At 26.8% G+C, this 21288-nt stretch overlaps 2 protein-coding genes across 3 annotated transcripts in view; one reads left to right on the top strand and one right to left on the bottom strand.

Annotated features, from left to right (window-relative positions):
- Nucleotides 1-2008: 2008 nt before the first annotated feature.
- On the top strand, nucleotides 2009-9525 carry LOC136086210 (zinc finger MYM-type protein 1-like). Its single transcript, XM_065808494.1, has 7 exons — nucleotides 2009-2059; nucleotides 2145-2168; nucleotides 2442-3684; nucleotides 3844-4181; nucleotides 4502-4719; nucleotides 9105-9228; nucleotides 9484-9525. Exons 1-7 carry the CDS (start codon nucleotides 2009-2011, stop codon nucleotides 9523-9525), a joined length of 2040 nt encoding a protein of 679 aa, XP_065664566.1.
- Nucleotides 9526-15359: 5834 nt separating this feature from the next.
- The window catches only part of LOC100214100 (syntaxin-1A), a 94618-nt gene continuing 88689 nt past the window's right edge, over nucleotides 15360-21288 (bottom strand). Inside the window, exon 11 of one of the 2 annotated variants that reach the window (XM_065807485.1) lies at nucleotides 15360-15586. In XM_065807485.1, coding sequence (XP_065663557.1) covers nucleotides 15509-15586 — 78 coding nt within the window. In that variant the 3' untranslated portion in view covers nucleotides 15360-15508. The remainder of the gene's footprint in view (nucleotides 15587-21288) is intronic. The other variant, XM_065807484.1, reaches the window with a different exon arrangement.

Below are 21288 nucleotides of genomic sequence, written 5' to 3'. Positions count from 1 at the left end.
AAAAGGTATGTCCTAATCAAATTATTATAGTAAAACTGTCTAGTAAGAGGAGAATTGAGTCTTAATTGATGAAACACAAGTGTAAAATGAAAAAAGTTTGATAATTGATTTTCTACTAATTAATTATTGCTCTGTTCTTTTAAGAACATTGAGTAGTCTATTCAAATTTTCTGTCAACCATTTCTTTGCTCTATTACTCTATTCTTTTTTTTTTATAGTAACTCCCAACTTAATAGTGGTTACTTGCAGCCTTATTGGGAATGAATCAGAATTAAAAATAAAATTTGTAGAATACATTTAAAATTAATTGTATATATATATATATATTATATATATATATATATATATATATATATATATATATATATATATATATATATATATATATATATATATATATATATATATATATAATGTTGAAACACTGGTGTTAAACCTATATGATTATAATTTGCAATCTTTTAAGTTGCCTTTTAGCCTATGGTGTTGTAACTTCAAAGTTGTGTGAGGGTCAAAGAATTTAGACGTTAAAGTACTTTCACACAAACTAATCTGGCTTTAGTCAATATACTACAAGAATCAATAATAAAAATAACTTTCAGAAGATTACCAATACTTTCTTCCTGGCACCTTCAAAATATTTGAAGAAGATTATTTGAGAAGAATTTTTACTAATTTATTCTAAAGTGTTGCTTTAGAATAAATGAGTAAAAATTTACTCATTACTGACAATTTTATGATTTTTTAAGTCATAAAATTGGCAGTAATTTTTATTTGACAATTGCTGTTTTAACAATTTTTTTAAACTCAATCATTTAGATTCGATCCAATTTATTAAATAGTAAAAAACAGTTTTAGCCTTCAACGGTTGAAATTATTTTGTAACCTTCAATTCATCGAAGAAACTGGTTGTCATTGCTCTAGTATAAATTCAGATCGTAGCACAATCTACCTCATGAAAGATGGTATTACTTATATATGTGATAATTAATAAAAGTCAATTAGTTTTTAAATGATCAGATCAATGCTGGCCTTTATTATATAGGTGGTTGTGCATAGTTAATGTAACAATATCAGTCTCTTTGGAATTTTCTGGATAAATGGTCTTCCGCTGTGTTCTGTGATAATATATATATATATATATATATATATATATATATATATATATATATATATATATATATATATATATATATATATATATATATATATATATATATATATATATATATATATATAGTTCTATAGTTTGTTGGTTTTAGGAAGAGCGGAAGGAAAAAAGTGATTCTTACGCCAACACATACGTCACTTTTAATTACTTTTGACTTTCGTCCAACATTTCCGTGTTGGACGAAAGTAAAAACCATTAATTTAATTACAAATTAATCGTTTTTTAAAAAAACCACAAAAACGCAAATTTAATTGACCAGAATGTTTTACCAGAATTTTCTATCGAAAGTTGTGAAATAAAGTTTTTAAATTAAATTTAAATAAAAAATGAAAGAATTTTGTAATTCGATCTAAATTTTTTCGCTTGAAAAATTCGGTTCTAAAGCTTTCGACGCAAGAAAGGATTTTGTAATTCGATGCTGCAATGAAAGTATACTTTTCGGTTCTAAATTTAAACGGTTGTGAGATATTTTGGTGATTTTTTCGAGGATAAATATTTTCGGCTCTATCATGTGACACGCTAAATATACACATCTGGGTTTTCGGAAATATAAAATACACATTACAGACTATGTCTGTAGATAAATTATTGTTATTTGTTCGTTGCACTTATTGCATGTCAGACGTCAGTTAACAACAGTTGCATACACAATAGACAATAGTTACAGACTTTATTTGTTTCTTAAATTATAAGTTAACCAGTGAATAGTGTTAAAATTTAAAAATGGAAGAAGATCGTCATAAATTAAAGCGAGTTTATATAAGTGGTGCAGACAAACGAAAATTGGCAAAAAAAAAAGATTAAAAAAATACGGAAATAATTTCAAAAACTAAGCGAATGACACAGTTTTTCATAACACAGCCCAACACAACTTCTTCTTCTCCTGAGGTTAGTTCAAAAGTTTTGCAATTACTATACAAAGAATAAATATTACTTTTAATAATATATATTTTTTATTTCTTATATTTAATAGCATATAATAATAAAATATAAGCAGGTTAGGTAGTTTAAATAAATATTACAATTAATATTTTTTTCATGTATACATACTATACTATATTTATCTCTTCAAATTTACCTTTCCTAATTAAAATTGTTTAAAATCGAAAAAAATTATACGTATATTGGCCACTTAGGTATATATTAATTAAAAAAAAATAATAATAAAAATTGAAAATCAAACGCATTAATATTATAAATACAAATTTAAAAAAGGCTTATCAGTTTAATTTCCATTAGGTACATACTTTAAATATTTTTTTTATTTCAGTCATATCAAATTGCTCTACCGCCTCAACTAGTAACTATCGCCGAAAACCCTTCACCTCAAAATATTGTTGAAGAAACAAATGAAAGCTTAAATTTAGATATAGGATTATGGCCTGAAAATATGACAGGATTAATAGATTATTGGGCAAAAGTAGGAAGTTCAAATTTACAAAATTGTAATGAAGAATTATTTATACAAAAATCAAAAAAACAGTTTGACGTGAAGTTTACTCGTAAATGTAATAAATCATTGTTTGAGCGAAAAACTGCTAACGGAGAAATAATTAGGCGTTCATGGTTATGTTTTTCAACATTCAATGGTAGCATTTTTTGTTTTGTTTGTAAATTAATGTCCAAAACACGCAGTCAATTTACTCATGATGGTTTCTGTGACTGGAAGCATGCAGATAATCGATTAATAAGTCATGAAACTTCCAAAGATCATTTAAATTATGTGATAAATTTAGCTGTTCGTTCAAAAGAAATAGGCCGTATTAACAATGAACTTATAAAACAAAGTGAAGATGTAAAGAGTTACTGGCGTAATATAATCAAGAGACTCGTAATTGTTATAACATTTATATGTGAACGAAGTTTAGCATTACGTGGTAAAAATGAAATTGTCGGTTCGTCTAAAAATGGTAACTATCTTGGAATTCTAGAGCTATTAGCTGAGTATGATAATTTTCTTAAACAGCATATTGAAAATCATGCAAATCGTGGAAGTGGGCACACTAACTATTTATTTTCTACTATCTGCGAAGAATTAATAGAAATAATGGGAAAAAATGTTTTGAATGAAATAATTTCTCGTATAAAATTATCTAAATATTTTTCAATTTCATTAGATTCAACTCCTGATGAAGGTCATATAGATCAATTAACATTAGTTTTTAGATATATTGAAAAAGATACACCAGTGGAAAGATTTTTGGTATTTATGCCAAACCAAGGCCATAAAGCTCAAGATATGTATGATGGTTTAATAAACTTTTTAAATAAATATGACTTAAACATAAAAAATTGTAGAGGCCAATCGTATGATAATGCTTCTGCAATGAGTGGAAAATATAATGGTCTCCAATCAAAAATTCTGAAAAATAATAAACTAGCTTCCTGGATTCCATGTGCTACACATTCCCTAAATTTGGTAGGAAAAGCAGCAGCCGAGTGCTGTACTGTTGCTGTTGAATTTTTTGACTTATTAGAGCAGTTATATGTATTTTTTACGGCATCAACAAAACGTTAAAAACTACTGGTTAAAGCTCTAAGTTTAGAAAATACCAAAACCCGTATCCATGTACCACAACGAGTTAATACTACACGCTGGTCATGTAGATTTGATGCAACAAAAGCTCTTACACTAGGCTATAAGCAATTTAAAAGTACTCTAATTCAAATAGCTGATGACTTTGAACAAACAACAAAAACGCGTTGCGATGCAAATTGTTTATACAACAAATTGTGCACACTTGAAACTGGAATTTACACGGTTTTTTGGAATAATATCCTTGAAAGAGTAGATAAAACTAATAAATTACTGCAAGATGCGACATTAGACCTTAATACTGCAATATCTGCTATTAAGTCTTTAAAGAATTTTGTTCAAGCTAAACGTGATAACTTTGATCAATATGAAAAACAAGGAGCAGAAATTTCGAAAACAACAGATTATTTGAAACACCGTAAACGGCAAAGAAATATCCGTTTAAATCCAATAGATTTTTATGAAACACCCGAGGTAGATTTAACTTCTTCTCAAAAATTCAAAATTTTTTACCTGTAATTGATACGTTTATTTCTAACTTGGATAAACGATTGTTTGCTTATGAATTGGTATACCAACGATTTGGCTTTCTTTGAAAAATAGAACAACTAAAGAACCAAGAAATTGAAAAAGAAGCAATTAAACTTGTTAAAATTTACCAGTATGATATTGATGAACACTTAGGAAACGAACTTATTCAATTTAAATAATTTTATAAACATTTTAAAGATGAAAGCAGTGAATTTCACAATAGTAGTCAAGAACATTTAATGTATAAAATATTAATTAATAAGGAAGTAAAAGATTGTTTTCCTAATGTTGAAATAGTTATTTGTATTTATCTTGTTATTATGATTACAAACAGCAGTAGTGAAAGATCATTCTCTAATTTAAAGCACATAAAAAATAGATTGCGTACTTCTATGGACAGAGACAGGCTCAATCAACTAGCGATAATGAGCTCTGAGTCTGATATTTTAAGAAAACTTGATTTTCAAAATGTTATTGATAAGTTTGTACAAATAAAATTAAGAAAAGTTCCCGGCATTTAATTTTAATTACTTGACATTATTATTTTTATTTATTATTTTTCATTTAATTACTTACACTGAATATTATGATAATATTACTTAATATACTAGTTACAGTAACTAGTATATTAAGTAATATTATCATAATATCGAGTATAACTGGTAACTAGTTATACTCGATTTGATTGTTTTTATAATTATTTATTATTAAATAGTAGTTAATTGTTACTAGTGTTACTACTACTAAACATAATAATATTATTCAATAAGAAAAAAAATATATTTCCTTATTTATTTTTAAGGGGCCCCCACAGTATATTCCGCCCAGGGGCCACCACATACCTAAATCCGCCCCTGGCTTGCGTCACGCTTGCGCATTACTGACTGTCTACTTATTTAACGATCTGTCACGGAGAAAACTGTCCGTCGGAGTAAACTGTCCGATAGGACATTTTACTCCGGAGTACATTGTCCTACATTGGAGTAAGTTGTCCGCTTTGAATAATGTGAAATGTCATCAGACAAAATAGTTTAAATAAGATTGCGGACGTTTTGAAGTAAGACGAATTAAGACAGTACTTAAAGAGTTTTTAGAGAAAAAGAGGTTTTATTTTGTATAATTTAAGTTACTTTTGGAAATACTGTCACCACTCAACGCCGTTAATGCAAGTTCTCAAACTTTTTTGTCTTGTTTGTTCTCGGTGATAACAAACATAATTTTTTTCCGGTCTGCAACATTTGTTTATAAACAATATGATATGTTAAGTTTTAAAAGATATGTTAAGTTTTAAAAGATATGTTAAGTTTTAAAAGATATATTAAGTTTAAGCAATATCTATATATATTGTTTAAAACTTAACATATCTTTTGCGATGGAGTATGAAAATATGTATATTTTCTACAAAAAAAATAAAATATATATATATATGTTCAAATAATATATATGTATATTAATCTATGGTAATTTAAAGACCGGAATTTTAGTTCAATAGTTTTATGGCATTATAAAATAGGGATGGCTCACATCACAGTAATGTTTGAATTTTGAGCTTAGACTTTTAAATAAACCTTAAGAGTTTCAACTTTAAAAGTCTAACTAGTCGTATGTCAATTTGTGTGTTCTTTACACTCATACTAATAAAAACTTTCATATAAAATGGAAAAAACAGATTTTAAACTTGAAATAACTAGTTTTTTTCGACCTTTAATATGTTTGCAGACATATGACTGGTTAGAAATTAAACATAATGCCTGGAAATTTTCGATAAATATTTTTCTATCATAATGACAAATCTAAGCAGGTAAAGCAAAAATAAAAAATCCATTTTTTATTTAAGATAATTGTTCAAAACTTAAAATATCATCATGAGTTTACTCATTATATATATGTTATATATATATATATATATATATATATATATATATATATATATATATATATATATATATATATATATATATATATATATATATATATATATATATTTATATATATTCTCAGAGCCGTAACCACCGGGGGAGCCTTGGCCCCTCCAAAAAATTTTTAAATCATAATTATTAGGAAAAAACATATACGTTAAATAATTTTAACAAATTTTTTATCCCCTTCCTTCTTTAAAAGAACCCAAGGCCCCCTAATATCAAAATTGTGGTTACGGCTCTGATTCTAAATCTAAAATAAATTTTAAACAAGATAACATAAAAAACATAAACGTTAAACGAAATATAAAGTTCTAAACATGTCAGTGTTAACATTTTTTTAATTTTTTTTAAACTTTTAAACCGGTAAAAAATGACCTTGTGAACTAAAAAGCTTCAGGTTTATTTGTATGAGTTACATGACGCATAATATTACTATGTTAATTATAATAATATTATGCTTAGTATATAAAGTGTAAGTTTTCTTTATGCCGCAGAATAATGCACGAGTTCTCAAACCATTGTTTAAACAAACGCTAAAACACATTGCTTGAGTAGTCCGAAGTAAATATTCCGCAAAAAAGTAGGACAGTTTACTCTAATGTACGACAGTTTGCTCCGGAGTAAATTGTCCTAGACGGACGGATAGGACAAACTAGAACGTTCTACTCCGGAGTAAAGTATCCGAACGGACAACTTACTCCGCGGACAGTTTTCTCCGAGACAGTTTTCTCCGTGACAGTACTTATTTATAAGGTAGTTTTTAAAACGCTGAATTCTAAAAAGCCGAAATGCCGAAAAACCTTCAAAGAGAAACTGAATAAAAAACGGAATGAAAGCAATGAAAAACCGGTAGTCAACCCCCGCATTAATGTTTAAATTATTGTTTTGAATTTTATAATAAAATTCAAAACATGTCAATTTAAATTCATTTTATAATAAATTTCAAAACACGTAAAATTAAAAAAATAGTGTAGCAATAAATTTTGTATTGCTATGGCATCTGTGTATCGCACATCGAAGTTAGAGTGATTTGCAGCAATTAAGTAAGTTTAGTGGAATCTGCAGATTAAGAGAAAAGTCTGTCACTAATTTTAAATATGCACAATAAGAGGAAAATCTGTTATCTCAGCAAGAGTAAATTTCTTAGCAAATCTTTTGTTGTTAATTTTTTCTATATGTTTCTTTATTCTGTGTTAGTTAACACAGATTAAAGATTAATTAATCTGCGTTAGTTTTAATTTTTAACAGAAAAATTAGAAATGAAAGAATTGAAAGTTTCTTTTTTTCAGTGTTTTTATGTTTAAAATTTTTATTTACATGATATAAGGCATACTTCAAAGATTACTCTTTGAAGCATGCCTGTTTCAATAGTATGGTTGATCCATCAGTTTGATAAACCTCAAGTACTTTTATTTATATAAGGAAAACAGCCATGTTTTCCTTAAATAAGCTGAAACAACAACAAAAAGCAATATATTTACCAGATATATAGGTATTTTACATAAGCATGTTTTAAATTATAAAAATATATTTACAGTCTACATACTGTATGGTTCCCTTTCATATAGCCTGGTTAAATAGAGGAGAGCGACCATAAACAAAACAAAACATAAACAAATAAAATAAATAATACACACACAGAAGGTTGCTATTAGTCGACATTCATATTTATATCTTATATATCTTCTATGGTAATATATTTTTTATCATCAGTGATACAACTGTTGTTTCTATTTATCTTGATGCAGCAATTAGTGTTTTAATTTAGTTTTGAGGACATATTTTTTAATGTTGGAAAGAGGCATTGTTTTTGATTTATTTTAAAGTTGATTCTAGACCATTAATGCAGAGTTTTTAAAGAAATGTTTACCGTAGGATTTTGTATTATATGTTTGCACACTCAGTGCACCTCTACAAGATTTTCTTGTGAGTTAACAGCTAGTTGCACAGCAAAGAGTAAACCATTTATTAAATATTCAAGGTAGCTTTTTGTTTAGGCTGTGAATAAATAAACAATTTTCAATTTTGATTATATCATGTAATTTTAAAATTTGTAGTGCATTAAAAAATCTGAATGTGTGGGTATTTTTGGTAAAAATTCAATTATCCTGACTGCTTTTTTCTGCATGATAAATTTATGGCGATTCACTTTTCTTTTGATTCCATGATAGAAAACAATATGTGAGGTGAGAGTGAAATAAAGCATAGTAAATAGGTTTTAAAGTTTTGTTGTTGAATGAAATGTCTTAGCATTGACAGAATGGCAAGGTATGTATTCAACTTATTGGAGATATCGTTATAAGTCCAGGCTAAGCTATTGTCTAGCTTTATACCATGTAGTTTACAAATTTTTCGCACCAAAGTTTTTCCCATTTAACTTAATTTTAAGCTGCTGGTCTAATTTGACGACTTTTAAATAATATTAAATCAGTTTTTTTAGAGTTAAGGGAAATTTTGTTGGCATTTAGCCAGTTGCATAATTTGTTAAGGTCCTAGTTAACGTATTTGTTGATTTTTTTTATGTACTTACTAAAATAGAGAAGGTTTGTGTCATCTGCAAAGGACTCTACAAAATTTTAAAACTTTAGACATGTCATTTATATATATATATAAGAAACAGCAAAGGGCCAAGGATAGATCCCTGAGGAACACCTACTTGGATATTGTTTACGTTTGAGCTCACCCCACTAATGGATACTAATTGAGTTCTATTAATAAGGAAAGATTTGAACCAGGAGTTTGAAAATCCTTTAACACCATATTACGATAGCTTATAAAGTAGGATGTCAACATCTACAGTGTCAATGGCCTTTTGAAGTTTGATAAAAAATACCACATCCAAACGTTCCTTCATCCAGAGAATCTTTAATTTTTTCTGTTAAACTTAGTAAACCAAGTGATGTAGAGTAGTTTGTTTGAAATAAATATAGTTTGGCATAAATAGTTTTGAATCAGTTTTAAAAACAGATATAACTTTGATAGCTTTTAAGTTTTCTGGGAAAACACTTAAGAAAGAGATACTTGAGAAAGAGATATTAAAAATGTTAGAAAGAATTCTTCAAAGTTCCGTTTTTAATAGTTTTTGAATTTTAGACGATTGCTAAACAACGATTGCTAAAACGAAACGACGATTGCTAAAAGACGATTGCTATTTATGCTAAAACGAAAAGACGATTGCTATTTATTTTATTGACAATAAATAAAGAGTAGTTAGTTTAGCAGCTTGTTCAATTTGTTTAAAAAAAGTTTGTTAAAGAAACTTTATTTTTATTATTCAATGAAGTCTTTATAAGTATACTAATTTTTTTTTTGTTTATATTTAGGAAATTGAAGAAGCTTTGAGTTTTGGAAAATGTTGTCTATGAAAAAGGTATGTCCTAATCAAATTATTATAGTAAAACTGTCTAGTAAGAGGAGAATTGAGTCTTAATTGATGAAACACAAGTGTAAAATGAAAAAAGTTTGATAATTGATTTTCTACTAATTAATTATTGCTCTGTTCTTTTAAGAACATTGAGTAGTCTATTCAAATTTTCTGTCAACCATTTCTTTGCTCTATTACTCTATTCTTTTTTTTTTATAGTAACTCCCAACTTAATAGTGGTTACTTGCAGCCTTATTGGGAATGAATCAGAATTAAAAATAAAATTTGTAGAATACATTTAAAATTAATTGTATATATATATATATATATATATATATATATATATATATATATATATATATATATATATATATATATATATATATATATATATATATATATATATATATATAATGTTGAAACACTGGTGTTAAACCTATATGATTATAATTTGCAATCTTTTAAGTTGCCTTTTAGCCTATGGTGTTGTAACTTCAAAGTTGTGTGAGGGTCAAAGAATTTAGACGTTAAAGTACTTTCACACAAACTAATCTGGCTTTAGTCAATATACTACAAGAATCAATAATAAAAATAACTTTCAGAAGATTACCAATACTTTCTTCCTGGCACCTTCAAAATATTTGAAGAAGATTATTTGAGAAGAATTTTTACTAATTTATTCTAAAGTGTTGCTTTAGAATAAATGAGTAAAAATTTACTCATTACTGACAATTTTATGATTTTTTAAGTCATAAAATTGGCAGTAATTTTTATTTGACAATTGCTGTTTTAACAATTTTTTTAAACTCAATCATTTAGATTCGATCCAATTTATTAAATAGTAAAAAACAGTTTTAGCCTTCAACGGTTGAAATTATTTTGTAACCTTCAATTCATCGAAGAAACTGGTTGTCATTGCTCTAGTATAAATTCAGATCGTAGCACAATCTACCTCATGAAAGATGGTATTACTTATATATGTGATAATTAATAAAAGTCAATTAGTTTTTAAATGATCAGATCAATGCTGGCCTTTATTATATAGGTGGTTGTGCATAGTTAATGTAACAATATCAGTCTCTTTGGAATTTTCTGGATAAATGGTCTTCCGCTGTGTTCTGTGATAATATATATATATATATATATATATATATATATATATATATATATATATATATATATATATATATATATATATATATATATATATATATATATATATATATATATATATATAGTTCTATAGTTTGTTGGTTTTAGGAAGAGCGGAAGGAAAAAAGTGATTCTTACGCCAACACATACGTCACTTTTAATTACTTTTGACTTTCGTCCAACATTTCCGTGTTGGACGAAAGTAAAAACCATTAATTTAATTACAAATTAATCGTTTTTTAAAAAAACCACAAAAACGCAAATTTAATTGACCAGAATGTTTTTAAAAACATTCTGAATGTTTTTATAACATTTTGAATGTTTTTAACAATATAAACAATGTTTTTATTTTTATTTTTTTTAATAAAATGTTTTTATTTTTATTTTTTTTAATAAAATGTTTTTATTTTTATTTTTTTTACTGTAAATCATGCGCGGAGTGTTGCTACATCGACTATCTTATAGCCTGACTCGCAAGGGAGTGCTGCTACATCGACTGACAAATAGCCTGACTCGCAAGGGAGTGCTGCTACATCGACTGACAAATAGCCTGACTCGCAAGGGAGTGCTGCTACATCGACTGACAAATAGCCTGACCCGCAAGGGAGTGCTGCTACATCGACTAAGGGTTTGGTTGGGGCAGGCAGTCTATCATTATTAAAAAAAAAAAATTCCGGTCTTGCATTTCAATTTTTACTTTTTGTCAACAAAATATCGAAAAAACTTTCGGACAACATCTAAGGGTTCTATATATATCTATTTATATATATATATATATATATATATATATATATATAACACTGAGATGTTGTCCGAAAGTTTTTTCGATATTTTGTTGACAAAAAGTAAAAATTAAAATGCAAGACCGGAATTTTTTTTTTTTAATAATGATAGACTGCCTGCCCCAACCAAACCCTCAGTCGATGTAGCAGCACTCCCTTGCGGGTCAGGCTATTTGTCAGTCGATGTAGCAGCACTCCCTTGCGAGTCAGGCTATTTGTCAGTCGATGTAGCAGCACTCCCTTGCGAGTCAGGCTATTTGTCAGTCGATGTAGCAGCACTCCCTTGCGAGTCAGGCTATAAGATAGTCGATGTAGCAACACTCCGCGCATGATTTACAGTAAAAAAAATAAAAATAAAAACATTTTATTAAAAAAAATAAAAATAAAAACATTTTATTAAAAAAAATAAAAATAAAAACATTGTTTATATTGTTAAAAACATTCAAAATGTTATAAAAACATTCAGAATGTTTTTAAAAACATTCTGGTCAATTAAATTTGCGTTTTTGTGGTTTTTTTAAAAAACGATTAATTTGTAATTAAATTAATGGTTTTTACTTTCGTCCAACACGGAAATGTTGGACGAAAGTCAAAAGTAATTAAAAGTGACGTATGTGTTGGCGTAAGAATCACTTTTTTCCTTCCGCTCTTCCTAAAGCCAACAAACTATAGAACTATATATATATATATATATATATATATATATATATATATATATATATATATATATATATATATATATAAATATATATATATATATATATATATATATATATATTATATACATATATATATATATATTATATACATATATATATATTTTATATATATAATTTTATATATTATTGTTCTGTTCTTTTAAGAACATTGAGCGCTCTATTTTATAGAAAACATTTATAATTGTTGTTGCAAATACATACATACATACATACATACATACATACATATATATATATGTATATATATATATGTACATATATATATGTATATATATATATATATATATATATATATATATATATATATATATATATATATATATATATATATATATATATATATATATATATATATATATATATATATATATACATATACATATACACACACGTCTGTATACACACACACACACATGTGTGTGTATACAGACGTGTGTGTATATGTATACACACACACACACACACACATATATATATATATATATATATATATATATATATATATATATATATATATATATATATATATATATATATATGTATATATATACATACAGACACATTTGTACATATATACATTCTTTATTTATATAGTATATATTTAAAGTTCACAAATTATTGGTTCATTAATGCTTGTAACGAAGAATCAACAACAAAATTGTCTGCAGTGTATTTTTGAATGTAAAAGCTTATTCTAATATATTGCGTGTTGTGGAAATATTCAAATTGAATTGGAGTGTTATCAGTTATTACAACTTCTGTGCTTCCATTATATGCGTGGCGCTTTTTCTTGTTTGTTTCCCCATTAACTTTGTGAAAACTCCTTTTTGCCAAAAAATTTGTTCCATCAAATCGTGAAGGGTCAAATATTTTTTTGCTACATCTTTTGTTGTTATTTTCATAAGCTTTTTTTTTGCTACTGTCTGCCTGTGCCATGATGCAAGCACAACCATAAGCTTTCATTAGACTTATTATATTTTTCATTATTCCCCATGGAATAAACATTGAAGCTGTCGGAGCTAAACCTGTCGTTTTTTTCTCTGACCAGTTTACTAAGAAAGCTTACCAATTTCTTTAAGGTAGCCATCTACCATTGGACCAGCCAATAACAGGTGGTATCCTATATCTCTCTCGACAGTAGCATTCATTTCATCTCCACAAAAGATTATTCAGTATTAACACTATCAATTATTTCTTTATTCCATCTGGGTTCGCATGTTCCAATCCTTAGTTCTTCTTCAAGCCAAAAGTTATTTCCTCTCTCTATAGACATTTGTTTATTCGTATAACTAATTTGAATAAGATTGCTTAAAACAAGTATATTACTGATGGCACGCGTCTAAATTATGTTATGAAAAACCCTTCTCACTTGAAACCTAATCGCGCCTGCCCTACTTTTAAAGATGTGTATGGAACAATATTTCCAGCAATGCTGACTGAAATGATTCCATTCCATTCTTAATCGAGAAATAGATGACATTATGTTTTCCTAATTTGTCTATACTCTACAAAATCTACTTGGTTTTTTTCTTTTCAATCTGCTTAAGAGAAGTTTTAGTACACTAAAAATCAAAAATTATCTGTGACCAACAAAGACAAAACAATATCTTTTTAGATTGACAATTGTTTTTATAAAATGTGAGCTTGCTGACAGCATTGACTTTAAACTATCAATAAACTATTTTGCTTCCACCTAGTAGGCACAGACGTACGTAAGACGTCTATACAACACCTTATAAACGTCACAAGTCAGTACGATGTACTTAAGACGTCCAACGAACGTTCTGTACCCGCCGGAAATTATATCTCGCAGAAAAAATTTGCAGAAACTAACAGGAAAGTAAATTTTCTGTTAGTTTCTATTTTGTAGAATTTTGTAGAAACTAAAAAGAAAAAAAAATAATACATGGTCTCAGTAATAAATATAGTGTAAATAGCAAATACTGACTTAAAATATTGGCCTAAAAGAACTGCAATACAATGCCAAAATATTTTTTTAAATCATAATAAAAAAACATTAAAATTAAAAAAAGGAGTACCCCGAAGAGGAACTAAACCTGCAACCCTGTTAGCCGAGCTTCAAAAATAAACTCTCATTACATCCACAGTACTACGCTACCAATCCAGTGAGGAGAAAGATTAAAGAATTTAAATATTTATTTTGCATAAAAATAAGGTTTTTATTATGTAAACATTATTTGTACGAGCGTAAAAATAATGACCTTCTAAAAATAAGACATAAAAATTACCAAAAAATTTTACCTGAAAAAGGACTTGAACCCACAACTCCTAAAGAGGACTTGAACCCGCCTCAAAAGAAAAGCGTCATAACATATACATGCATTACGCGAACATATTGACGACGTAACAAATAAAACTCAAATTGGCGGACAAGGTACTTGATGAAAAATTCTAGTCAAGTGAAAGAAAAGGTTATAAAAAAGAGCAGAATTGGTGACTTTCAGTACTTTTTTTCTTCAAAATAGTCTGATTAAAATACAAAATAGTCAAAATAGTATTTAAAACGTAATTTTGCGTTACAGAAGATAAATATTTAAAAAAATAAAGTAATCAAAAAAATTTAAAAATAAAATTTGAAAATGGAAAGCACAACAGCTACGAAAAAGTTACCATTTATTAAAACAAAATATAAAAAACTAATATATTTTAAAATAAAATTATAAATCTTTATTTATTTACTTTTTATACAAAAAAATGACATTAAATTTGTTGAACAAAATAATATTTATTTATACTGTATATAATAATTCTTAATATATTATATTTTATTAATACAATTTATTTTTATTAATATTATTTACATTATTAATATTTTTAAATTTGTGAAAATAATTTTATTGTAAGCTAAAAAAAAAATTATGTATTAAAACATTAAACTAATTGTAAATAAATGTTGTTAAAATAAAAAAAATAATCTCTAAGAAACATTCTCATTTCATTTAAAATCAAACTTCATTTTATAAAAATAATATTGCTAAACAAGTTAATACTCAATCAAAATAAGCTTTCAGTCATAAAAATACTAAAAAAAAAAAAAACAAGTTAATTTTTTAAAATAAAAAAGTTTTTTTGAAAAGTGAAATTAAGAAAAGTTTTTTTAAAAAAGCAGTTTTTTAAAAAAAAAAATAAGAAAAGCATACAAAAGATTATCAAAATTCAAATAACAAAAAATATAAAACACGAAAAATGTTCAATAATTAAGAAAAATATATATGTACACTAAAATATAAAAAAATGCTTATTTTTAAAACCAAACTCATTTTATGAAACACAACAACGCCAAAAGGATTGCTATTTTATTTGTACATTCTTACTTCAAAAAATTATAGATTACCAAAGCAAATAAAAGTAATAACACAGCGCAGCATATAGAAATTAGTAACCACTTCTAGAAAAAATATACTAGATTTATATTCACAGATTACACATAAGCTCTTTGATGTAAAAATAGTAGAAAAAAATTATTAACATACTAAGTATTTTTTATATCTGAATAATATAGTTACTTTAAAAAGAAAGAGTTTGCACCAATTATCTTAAAGTCCATAAGACAATAAAAAACATTTAAAATTAGGTTGTAATTTTATGTAGTATTCAACAACAGAAATACGCAACTATTAAATATTAAAAACGAGAACTCAGGGGCGGATATAGGGTGTCGCCGCTGATGCGCGTGAGAGATCTTGATGTTTTTTTGACAATTTTATAATTGTTATTCATGCTACAGAGAAAACGGGAATAAATGAATCAAAGGAATACAACAGTGAAACTGCTTCCAAATCCTCTTATTTTTTAAGATTATTAACAGATTTCTCTTTTATTGTAAGTTAGTTATAACAAAACAGTTAATGGATTTTTTTGCAATTACTGTAACGCTTCAAACTAAATCTTTCGACAAATCCGCGCAGTGTTTTGAAAAAACTAATCTAAAAAATCTGTTTTTAGAAAAAAAGAAAATTTGATATCCATCACACTGAAAGGTGATTGATATCCATCACACTGAAAGGTGATTGATATCCATCACACTGAAAGGTGATTGATATCCATCACACTGAAAGGTGATTGATATCCATCACACTGAAAGGTTATTGCTTTTAGTTTGGCTTTAGGTTTTAGTCTTGATATCCAAGAAGTGAGATCTAGATTGTGTAATTTCCAGGTTTACCGGGATAATTATCCAACAAATACAGTTTGTGACTATTTTAAATATAGCATTTTTTGTGACTATTTTAAACATATTTTCCATTAATTGAACATCTTATTAATGACCTAGATAATAGGTTTCCAGAAAATGCTATGTTTGTTTATAAAGTTCTAGCAGCAGTTCCTTAAACTGTCTAGAATACAAGTTAAGAAACCATGGAAATCTGATTTTTATGAATTTTTTAATTTCTATTCATCTGATATGCCTCATTTTACTTCAATACATGCTGAGCTAGATTTATAAGAATTATTTTTGAAAAACCGCTCAAATATTCCTTTAACTATTGCTGGTATTTTAAAGGCCATTGACATAACAGGTTTTCCAAATATAAGAAAAGCGTTTATTTATATATTAGAAACAATTGCAAAAACAACTTGTGAATGTGAAAGAAGTATTTCAGTTATATATATATATATATATATATATATATATATATATATATATATATATATATATATATATATATATATATATATATATATATATATATATATATATATCTGTATATATATATATAAATTCCTATTAAGAAAAGAAAGAAATCCAGAAATGGAGAGCTAACTTTTATAACTATAATATTACTTAACTTAATATTACTTTACCTTACGTGCCTATTAAGAAAAGGTAAGAATCCAGAAATGAAGGGCTGACCTTAGGCAAAATGATAGTATACCGATGAAGTGCAAAGTCCTATGGCTTACCTTCTCGTTGGTGCACTTGAGAAAATTAAGCTTAAAATTACGTCTAATTTATGAACGAAATAGCCAAGGCAATATTTGTGAAAAATTTCTATTAAAAACAGATACTACGAAAGCAATACAAAACAAATTTAGTTATTATTTAATGACATAAACAGCGGCGTCACTCCTACAAAAGCATGTCCACCCCACCCTTGCTACGCCTTTTTCTGTCTCTCCACTTTTTAAATTGACTATACTTAAACCCTAGGGAGGTTAGAGAGAGGGCGGTTCTATGAAAAAATTTTGCATCACCCATTTTAAATGCTAGATCCACCCATGGAACTAATATCAACAATATTGATAAATAATATTTTAAATGTACAACATGTTATATTCTATCATTTAAATTATTTTAACGTACTCTCTCTTACACCGTAAAAAATTCTACCTCCCTTCTTTTATTCACATTCCTTCTTGTATTAAGCACATAAGAGTACCTCCAAAAATGTCTATTACAGAAGTGGCTAATTTTGTCAATTTTTGTCTCCGCAATAAAACAAAGAAAAACAAGTTCTGGTTGACAACGCAATATCTTAAAGTGAAAATACTTCATAAAAAAATCTGCAGAGTTAATGAGCTTTAAACACGTGTGTTCAAGAAAACAACTGAATGTAATAATAGTAAGAAAACAACTGGATGTAATAATAATAAGAAAACAACTGGATGTAATAATAGTAAGAAAACAACTGGATGTAATAATAGTTTTCTTAGTGCATCAGTAGAAGACTTGGACGGAATATAATTATACAAACAAACAGTGTTTATAGTCATTTAACTACCATTCATAGATGAAATTCAATAGCATAACTATAAACAAAAATCAAAACCAATATATTAATTGGTATAAGTTGCCGAACATCACTTAAAACATTTAGCTAAATTGCAAGACATTGATTACAAGTATCACTAAAAACATTAAGCTAAATTACAAGCCAAGGATTAGTAAACATCTGATAAGAAAATAAGTTTCCATATTTAGATAAATGAATTTTACACTTTCGACTATATTTTTGAATTGATTTTTCAATGTCTGATTGAAAAAAACAATCACATCAAACCAAAGTGACATATTGTTAAACATTTAGTGGCTTATTTATAACAAATAGTGGTGTATGTTTATTTCATTGCTTATTTTATTTCATTACAAAACCATCACACCAGACTAAAAAAATATTAAATAATAAAATTAAATAGATAGTACCAATTTTATACATATTTTTTTTAATAATGTTAATTAAAACCTTCCAAAAAAATTTGAAACATATTTATGACCACATTTGAATCCTTTCTTTTTCTTTTTTTGTCACTAATTTACTTGCAGCAAAGCTGCAAGCAATCCCTATTTAAGTTGGGGGTTACCAGAAAACAAATAATATTGTTGAAAAAGGAGAAAACTGTTGACAGAAGACTTAAAAAACTGTAAATTGTTCAAGTTAGAAAAACATAAATATGGAGGAGAGTTCCAAAATGAATAAAGAAAAAAACTAGATGAAAAAAGTTTTGGGAACATGAAGGGACAGATACAGTAAAGGATGTGACTTTTGCTGAGTGACAAGTCACGCAAGATTGAGTTTTGGTTGATGGAGCAAATGATGATAACAACTCATTTGATTTCATAGTGATAATGACTCATTTGAGAAACAACCATGGTAGTATTTGTAAAAAAAGAAAGAGATGCAGTCTTACAAATACAATTACCAAAATGCAAATTATAAATACAAATTACAAATGCAATTACCTAAGTGTGCGACGTATATGTTAACAAAATGTGACAAAAGAGATGCAACCTTATGATGATGGGATTAGTTCAAACTTGAAAAAAGATAATCCTTAAAAAATAAAGATAAAGTTAAAAGTCTAGATGAAAAAAGGGTATGGAATTATGTTATCACATTTTGGTTGGATAGAAAAACCAACCAAAATGTGATAACATAATTCCATACAGGGAGGAATAAAAGATTTGTAAAGGTAGAGAATAGAGTAAGTAAATGACGAGTATGATAAAGAGAGACAACTTTAGCAGATGCTAAATTGGCAACCTATTGTATAAAAGATTTCCTTGAGAAGTCAGTAGTGAATGATACAAGACGACATTAAGTAGATAACTCAGTAAGGGTGTTGCCATATATCAATATAGGAATATCAACAAAACTGCAATAATTGTTAGCAGTAAATAAATAAGCTTTGTTTGAGTTGAAATTCACAAGCCACTGCAAGCCCCAAGTCCACAGAAGAGCAATCAGATTTAAGTTTTGTTCTAAGCAATACAAAAGTGATGACCTTTTGTATTGCCTAGAACAATGAGCTATGTAGTTACTTCTGCCCACCTAATTAATACAATGCCGCAACAATGCTGTAACAAAGCCTAAACAAGGGCATTTTGAAATGTACCTATATACTTTACTTCTAAAAATTCAAACACTAAAGTTTTAATTGCATTTCTGGCTTTAAATTTCAAATCAATGGTCCACAGCAGTCAGCAAAAACAACAACTTCACATGGTTTAATTAGAAATTTACATTTTCACTTCGATAACAAGATAAACCTCCTGAGGTTGCCAATTTACACAATCCTAAGTCAAATTTATCATGAACTCATAGAGTTACAATAATGATTCTGATGATAACCATTTTAGTCCATTTTTCTAATCTTGGAAGTTTAATTTAAACTTGATGATTTGAAATCTAAAATGTTAAATAAACTTCATATCAACCTTGTTTTATAGACATAATTTATGTATAGCTATTATATTATAGTTATGTATATTTATGTAAAAATTGCTAAGCAACATGTAATAAAGCTATATTTAATTAAGGTATAAACTCGTACTCTATAGAAATGTTTTCGTTTTCTTAGTGTCAATATATTTTCAAAACAACAAGATACTTGGTTTCTTAAAATATTTATTCATAGTATAGTCAAAATTTCGAGTACAATTTTTTAAAATGTGAAAAAAATAAAAGTGTTATTAGTATATGTTTTAATTATTCTATTTAAATAAATTTTTAAAAATTTATTTAAATAGAATAATTAAAATTATTCTATTTCAATAAATTTTAAAAAAATTTAATTTTATTACTTATATGCATACTTATGCCTGTTTTTTTTCTAAAAAAATTTTTAATGAAAAAAAGTGCTATATGAAATATTTCATAAAAAAAAAGTTTTTTAGGACAACACTGTATAAAATTTATTATAGGTATAGTGTTAAGTTAGGTAAACTGTTTTGGCTTTCAGGAAAACTTAACATCGAGGTTTAATATACCTACAACTTTAGCTAAAAAAAAAAAATGGTCAAAACTACAAAATTGAGCAAGGTCTAAAGGTTAATAAATAGTGCGAAACTATTGTACATTCCTTTAAATTTTTTTTTTTTTTTAAATCATATTTTATTTTAAAGTCTTTTAATTAAAAAAACTATTATACAATTTCAACAATCACAATTGCAGTTAAATGCTATTTTTTATTTTTTAATATATTCTCAATACAATATAAATGTTTTAGTTTTAGGTAAAACTGCTGAACATGTAAAACTGCTGAATGCGTTTAAGCAAAGATTTATGTCTTTCTTGCTGTGTTTCCATCATTGGACTAAAAACTCCAACAGTAATAATCTCCATCATTAGATATTCACCTGATCCTTCACTTCTTAGTACATCAACAATAGGTTCAAGTTTACTTTCAATTATTTCATGAACTTTTTTTTCTACTTGCAAAAACTTTTGTTTATTGACACTTGCAAAAACTTTTGTTTATTGGCTGAGTAAATAAACAAACCTAGATTCACAGTACCCTTTTCTTCGTCTCTGTCCACTATGTAGCATACATTCCCAATTATAAATTCAGCGATGGAGAAAGTGGACTCCCAGGTGCAAGGACATATGTTTTTTAACTGAAAATCTGTCTGCTGAAATTGATATAGTGGACACCTGTCTAATATAAGCAATTTCAACGCTATTCATATTTTTTGGATTTAATCTACAAACATTACAAACTTGATAAGAATTACTTATCAGAAAAAGAAGAGTTGAAACATTGCTATCAAGTAGGGTCATTGATTTTTGCGTTGAATATGGTTAACATAAAAAAATCACATTCCCTTTTTAAAATATTTCGATTTTCTTTTATGTATTGAAATTGAACAGG

The sequence above is a fragment of the Hydra vulgaris genome, chromosome 10 (assembly GCF_038396675.1).
Source record: "Hydra vulgaris chromosome 10, alternate assembly HydraT2T_AEP".
NCBI classification, from domain to species: domain Eukaryota; kingdom Metazoa; phylum Cnidaria; class Hydrozoa; order Anthoathecata; family Hydridae; genus Hydra; species Hydra vulgaris.
This window is presented reverse-complemented; position numbering and strand designations above follow the sequence as displayed.